We start from the raw sequence: 7,787 nt of genomic DNA, 5'->3' as shown, positions 1-7,787 counted from the left end.
AAAAATTACTTGGAAGTTTAACTGGAAATTAAACGATCTGGGTCAATTTATTGGGTTTTAGAGTATATATTATTCACACTGTGTTGATAATTTATTAATATTCAATATATAATGAGATTAATAGAGCTATATGACTGGTAGCCATTGATGTAGTCAATGGCTACCAGACAGGTGGCTATATCAATGGCTACCAGACAGGTGGCTATATCAATGGCTACCAGACAGGTGGCTATATCAATGGCTACCAGACAGGTGGCTATATCAATGGCTACCAGACAGGTGGCTATATCAATGGCTACCAGACAAGTGGCTATATCAATGGCTACCAGACAGGTGGCTATATCAATGGCTAACAGACAGGTGGCTATATCAATGGCTAACAGACAGGTGGCTATATCAATGGCTACCAGACAGGTGGCTATATCAATGGCTAACAGACAGGTGGCTATATCAATGGCAACCAGACAGGTGGCTATATCAATGGCTACCAGACACGTGGCTATATCAATGGCTAACAGACAGGTGGCTATATCAATGGCTACCAGACAGGTGGCTATATCAATGGCTAACAGACAGGTGGCTATATCAATGGCTAACAGACAGGTGGCTATATCAATGGCTACCAGACAGGTGGCTATATCAATGGCTACCAGACAGGTGGCTATATCAATGGCTACCAGACAGGTGGATATATCAATGGCTACCAGACAGGTGGCTATATCAATGGCTACCAGACAGGTGGCTATATCAATGGCTACCAGACAGGTGGCTATATCAATGGCTACCAGACAGGTGGCTATATCAATGGCTACCAGACAGGTGGCTATATCAATGGCTACCAGACAGGTGGCTATATCAATGGCTACCAGACAGGTGGCTATATCAATGGCTACCAGACAGGTGGCTATATCAATGGATGCCAGACAGGTGGTTATATCAATGGCTACCAGACAGGTGGCTATATCAATGGCTACCTGACAGGTGGCTATATCAATGGCTACCAGACAGGTGGCTATATCAATGGCTACCAGACAGGTGGCTATATCAATGGCTACCAGACAGGTGGCTATATCAATGGCTACCAGACAGGTGGCTATATCAATGGCTACCAGACAGGTGGCTATATCAATGGCTACCAGACAGGTGGCTATATCAATGGCTACCAGACAGGTGGCTATATCAATGGCTACCAGACAGGTGGCTATATCAATGGCTACCAGACAGGTGACTATATCAATGGCTACCAGACAGGTGGCTATATCAATGGCTACCAGACAGGTGGCTATATCAATGGCTACCAGACAGGTGGCTATATCAATGGATGCCAGACAGGTGGTTGTCTGGGTAGAGAATAATATAGCCAGGTGTCTGGAACTTGTTAATAAGACGAAGGGAGCAGCCATGTCTCTTGTGGACACATGTGTCGCCTTCATTAATATGGCCAAGTATCTCGGCGGAGGGCGTCGTGTTAATATGTATCCAGCAGTGATTAATTCTGGCGTCTTGGGCATTAATCATCTGGTGAGAGACGCGTAATTGATATGAGGTTCCTCGTGTGTGTGTGTGTGTGTGTGTGTGTGTGTGTGTGTGTGTGTGTGTGTGTGTGTGTGTGTGTGTGTGTGTGTGTGTGTCCTTGGTCGTCCCGCCTTCCTTCATTGTGCTTGCTCGCTCGCTCGCTTGCTCACTCACTCACTCACTCGCTTACACTCTACTTTCTCAGAGCGTTACCATCTCAGTCTGTGCTACAATCTCGTGTTTACATCCATATTTGCTAGCATCTGCCAGGATATCTCCGACTATACAGTGGACAGTATACACAATATATACAAATACATTATACACAATACAAACGAGCCATAATAAGACAACTTTATTGAACTGAGTTTCAGTAAATCATAAGAGAATCAGGCAATATTGCAGCTCGGTGATTCTTGCAATAATATGCAATATATATATATATATATATATATATATATATATATATATATATATATATATATATATATATATATATATATATATATATATATGTCGTACCTAGTAGCCAGAATGCACTTCTCAGCCTACTATGCAAGGCCCGATTTGCCTGATAAGCCAAGTTTTCCTGAATTAATATATTTTTTTTAATTTTTTTATTATGAAATGATAAAGCTACCCATTTCAGTATATATGAGGTGAATTTGTTTTATTGGAGTTAAAATTAACGTATATATATGACCGAACCTAACTAACCCTACCTAACCTAACCTAACCTCTCTTTATAGGTTAGGTTAGGTTATGTAGCCGAAAAAGTTAGGTTAGGTTAGGTAGGTTAGGTCGTCGAAAAAACATTAATTCATGAAAACTTGGCTTATTAGGCAAATCGGGCTTTGCATAGTAGGCTGAGAAGTGCATTCTGGCTACTAGGTACGACATATATATATATTATATATATATATATATATATATATTATATATATATATATATATATATATATATATGTATATATATATATATATATATATGTATATATATATATATGTATATATATATATATATATATGTATATATATATATATATATATATATATATATATATATATATATATATATATATATATATATATATATATATATATATATATATACAGTTTGCCACATTGTCACCTTAGTGATATCTGGATCATGTACCAAGGAACAGATTTTGCAGCTGGAGAATAGAATATATGTCTGCTTGTCCAAAGTTGGAGCTCAGATACTTTGGGCTAGCTTCATTAAACTTTACAGGATGACCCTCGGGGGGTTAAGGGATTCATAGGCGTGTCGTTGGGTCGGTTTATTGACCGGCTAGCAAGTATATTTTACTCCTGAACATAGTCCAGGACTAAAGTATACTCTGGGTGTACACAGAGAAGCTAGGTACACATCTCAGTGTATATTACCCCCCCCCCCCTTGATCCTCGCCGTTTTCACTAATTTACATATTTTAAAAAGTCGTAATAGTATAAAAAACATATATAGTATAAAAAAAGTCGTAATTTAAGACTGCAAATATGTGCAATCACCCTGAATTCCGCTCAAAATAACACTCAAGAGTCATATTTTCGAACTCACTCAGACGGATACTGCTTTGCTTTATTCCTGTGTTCGAATTGCTAATATTTAAACACTCAGTTCTCGTCAACAAAGGCAAAATGCTCACTAATCCAGCATGCAAACCCTCTGTTTGTGAATGAAAAATGGTTTATTCATGACTTACAACCCCTTGACATTCGAACATTTATCGAATTGCTTCACTAACGACCTCTGTTCGAATCGTAACTCTCTCAATGCTTCACCCACGTACTACAAATATCAGCCCGTCCCCCAAACAAAGACCCCAAAGTGATTCCATGTATCCGCCAAACCCCCTGTTTATGAATGAAAAACGGTTTACACACAACTCACAACTGATTTCGTTCGAACACTTCCGGAACAAGTGCTTCACTAACGAATTTTGTTCGAACCACAACGCTGTAAATGCTTCACCCACGTACTACAAATACAAATAATCGCCAACAGACTCTAAACACCTAACCTAACCAATGCCTACATATGCACAAAATGCCAATATATTAAAATATTAATTTATATTTGAGAAAATTCTCGTTTTGAATGGACAGCATGTTAAAATTTATGAATGCGTCTGTGGGGTCGACCGCTGGATGGAATGGACTTGAGTCGAGGACGGGTTGCCAAATATAAATAAATGGAGGAGCAACCATCGAGTGGAGGAACTTAGCCTTAACCATCGCCGCCAAGAACATCAGATGTGACTAAGAAGCAACAGTCAATCTCTGTCAATCAATCTATGTCAATCTGTTCTCCCATACCTAATATATGTCACGTTTTTTTTTATGAAAGCCATCAAGTACGGTTAAAATTGCGACGTATTAGTAGCAATTAAAACACGGCAACACTGCCGTTTTCTTTGCCTCAGCCTCTGTTAATTCAAGTCCACTACGGGCTCACCATAGCCCGTGCTACTTAAAACTTTATGTTCCAAGTAGCTGAATCTATAACAACAACAACAACTCTGCTAATTTAGTAGGCTGCTTGGGTTCCCATGTTTTTAGCTGTGCACAACTGTTGCATTTTTTTTGTTTTGTTTTGTCCAGTTCTTATGAAATACAGCGGAGTATTCTGAATTCTTCTCCAGGTGTATACATACACGATTTCCATACATAATTTCATACATAAGTAGCCACTATTACTCCCTGATCACTTTCTTCATCAACTTTCATTCATTCTCAACTGTTCATTCCATTTGCCTCCCAAATAATCTTGGCGTTCAGCCTAACCCGAAATTTTGAGGTTGTAGGCGACTGCATATGAAATGCGCTAAGTGTGAGGACAGGTAGTGAACACGAACGTATTGAATGTTTGAACAAAAGTTTAATGTAGAATGAATCCAAAATAATGAGACAGTTTTTAGAAATCATTAAATGTGAATATACTGAAGAGAATATTTAATTGTAAATTAAAGTGTAAAATGATATGACACCACACTTTAGCACTGTCCTCTTTAGACCATCGGGGGATCGAACCCAGGCCTTGCAAGAAACAAGGCCGTCATTGTACCGACCAAGTCCAAGCGGATGGTACACTGTACACCACTGTACACCACTGTTTGTTCACCACTGTACACCTGTAATAGAGTTTGTTCACCACAAGTACACCTGTACTTGAATGACTGATCTCGTAAGCACCTCAAGGTATCCATGCTCTCACCTGACAGCTATTAATCATTACTCCCAAGACGTCATAAGCCACTTAACTCCACGAGAGTGGATTCCTAAATCTGAGAAAGAGGATCAAGTTTTTCCTTCCTCAAATTCGCCTTCAGTCGTGGAAGCTCCTTGTGTCGACAACTGCATTCCAGACTTACTAAAGTTCATTGCCACAGTCAGACATTTTTGTTGCGGAGGGGGCGGGTTAAGCGCCAGTAGAGAGAGAGAGAGAGAGAAAGAGAGAGAGCCAGTAGGAGTAGAGAGAGAAAGAGAGAGAGAGAGAGAGAGAGCCAGGAGTAGTAGAGAGAGAGAGAGAGAGCCAGTAGGAGAGAGAGAGAGAGAGAGAGAGAGAGAGAGAGAGAGAGAGAGAGAGAGAGAGAGAGAGAGAGAGAGAGAGAGAGAGAGAGAGAGCGAGCCAGTAGGAGTAGAGAGAGAGAGAGAGAGAGAGAGAGAGAGAGAGAGAGAGAGAGAGAGAGAGAGAGAGAGAGAGAGAGAGAGAGAGAGAGAGAGAGAGAGAGAGAAGGAGTAGAGAGAGAGAGAGAGAGAGAGAGAGAGAGAGAGAGAGAGAGAGAGAGAGAGAGAGAGAGAGAGAGAGAGAGAGAGAGAGAAGGAGTAGAGAGAGAGAGAGAGAGAGAGAGAGAGAGAGAGAGAGAGAGAGAGAGAGAGAGAGAGAGAGAGAGACCTCTACCTCAGCTCTCTCGTATTCAGCAAAATCATTTAAAATGTTGTCAATCATTCACGTTTTCAGTATTAAAGCAACATGGTTGAGTATCTTAAATGTGATATACAGAGATACTATTAAATATTTCTCATCTCTTAATAAATTTAGATAATTGACACATTATTTCCTCACTTGAGGAGGATACCCTGTGATGCCCGGGTCTTTTTCTATCTCTCTCGCCCCTTACCCTCCATCTCTCCCTTCTCTGCTCCCTCCCTCTCTCACCTCTTCATCTCCGTCTCTTTCCTTCCATCTATCTCAGTGTCACCCCTCTCACCCCTCTCACCCCCTCTCTCTCAGAACATGTATTTCCAGCTAACATTCAACGTAGCCACAATGTTATTATTGCAAATGTTATTTTTTATGAAACTTAGTAACAACGCACGAACAAAAATAATTGTAGTTACGTTAATACGTAAGTTGGAATATTACAAAAAGTTGAAAAGTCTATGGAAAAACGAACTGCCAATTTCAGACTTCATAAGCGCTGCTAAGATTAGGAGTAGGAGCTCATCTTACGTTGACCGGTCTTTGGAAGTTCCATACCAAAATGACACCCATGTGGCTGAGGGAGCCGGTGGCTGAGCGGACAGAACACTGGACGCGTGATCCTGTGGTCCCGGGTTCGTTCCCGGGCGCCGGCGAGAAACTATGACAAGAGTTTCTTTCACCCTGATGCCCCTGTTACCTAGCAGTAAAATAGGTACCTGGGTGTTAGTCAACTGTCACGGGCTGCTTCCTGGGGGTGGAGGTCTGGTCGAGGACCGGGCAGCGGGGACACTAAAGCCCCGAAATCATCTCAAGATAACCTCAAGATGTGTCATCTTGAAAAGTGGGTGAGGTTAGCTGCAAACATCTGGCCTCTAACTTTGAATAGACATTTCCTTTATAGATATAGATATCAGAAAAAAGTAAATAAAGACAATAGTGACTGTTTAACATCCCAAGGAGACAGAAGCACAATGTTCAAGACATATGAGATTGATTTAAAAAAACATTATTGCGAAGGATATACATTGTTTAGAACCGAATGACTTACAATGACATAACAGATGAACATTGAAATTAAAATCGCCATTAACGTGATAAAAATAAAGCATGTATAGCCAGCAGGGATTATACAGGAATATACATACATATACGTGAGGATACCAGACACTGTCAAGGATGTACTGTTATAAAGAGTACAAGAATACATAGATGGCTTGTTGACAAGCCGCTGGAACACCCTGTTGAAGTCCCGGATCCCCATTATGAACTGTGGGGGATTGGAATGTGTTGAGACCAAACTAATCCCCGAAGCTGCTGATAATACGGACCTCATTTCCATATACATATCATACCACTATGTTCTATGCCACATGTTCCTGTTATTTCATAACCTTATACATACTTATAGATAACATACATGTAGATTATACTCTATTTGTTTGATTTGTTTGATTGTGATTTGTTTAATTTGATTTGTGACAGCTTAATTAAAATGGTGTTTTTCAGTGTCCTAGAGTTTGTTCACTACTGTACACCTGTCTTAAAATTTGTTCACTACTGTACACCTGTCCTAGAGTTTGTTCACTAGTGTACACCTGTCCTAGAGTTTGTTCACTACTGTACACCTGTCCTAAAGTTTGTTCACTACTGTACACCTGTCCTAGAGTTTGTTCACTCCTGTACACCTGTCTTGGAGTTTGCTCACTACTGTACACCTGTCCTAGAGTTTGTTCACCACTGTACACCTGTCCTAGAGTTTGTTCACCACTGAACACCTGTCCTAGAGTTTGTTCACTACTGTACACCTGTCCTAGAGTTTATTCACCACTGTACACCTGTAATAGAGTTTGTTCACCACTGTACACCTGTCCTAGAGTTTGTTCACTACTGTACACCTGTCCTAGAGTTTATTCACCACTGTACACCTGTAATAGAGTTTGTTCACCACTGTACACCTGTCCTGGAGTTTGTTCACTACTGTACACCTGTCCTAGAGCTTGTTCACTACTGTACACCTGTCCTAGAGTTTATTCATCACTGTACACCTGTAATAGAGTTTGTTCAACACTGTACACCTGTCCTAGAGTTTGTTCACTACTGTACACCTGTCCTAGAGTTTATTCACCACTGTACACCTGTAATAGAGTTTGTTCACCACTGTACACCTGTCCTGGAGTTTGTTCACCACTGTACACCTGTCCTAGAGCTTGTTCACCACTGTACACCTGTCCTAGAGTTTATTCACCACTGTACACCTGTAATAGAGTTTGTTCACCAATGTACACCTGTAATAGAGTTTGTTCACCACTGTACACCTGAAATAGAG

General features: G+C 40.5%; 1 protein-coding gene across 1 annotated transcript; it reads left to right on the top strand.

Annotated features, from left to right (window-relative positions):
• Nucleotides 1-372: 372 nt before the first annotated feature.
• On the top strand, nt 373-1,355 carry LOC123751267 (ATP-dependent RNA helicase A-like). Its single transcript, XM_069300892.1, has 2 exons — nt 373-549; nt 600-1,355. Exons 1-2 carry the CDS (start codon nt 373-375, stop codon nt 1,353-1,355), a joined length of 933 nt encoding a protein of 310 aa, XP_069156993.1.
• Nucleotides 1,356-7,787: the final 6,432 nt, after the last annotated feature.

The sequence above is a fragment of the Procambarus clarkii genome, chromosome 45 (genome assembly GCF_040958095.1).
Source record: "Procambarus clarkii isolate CNS0578487 chromosome 45, FALCON_Pclarkii_2.0, whole genome shotgun sequence".
Lineage (NCBI taxonomy): Eukaryota > Metazoa > Arthropoda > Malacostraca > Decapoda > Cambaridae > Procambarus > Procambarus clarkii.
This window is presented reverse-complemented; position numbering and strand designations above follow the sequence as displayed.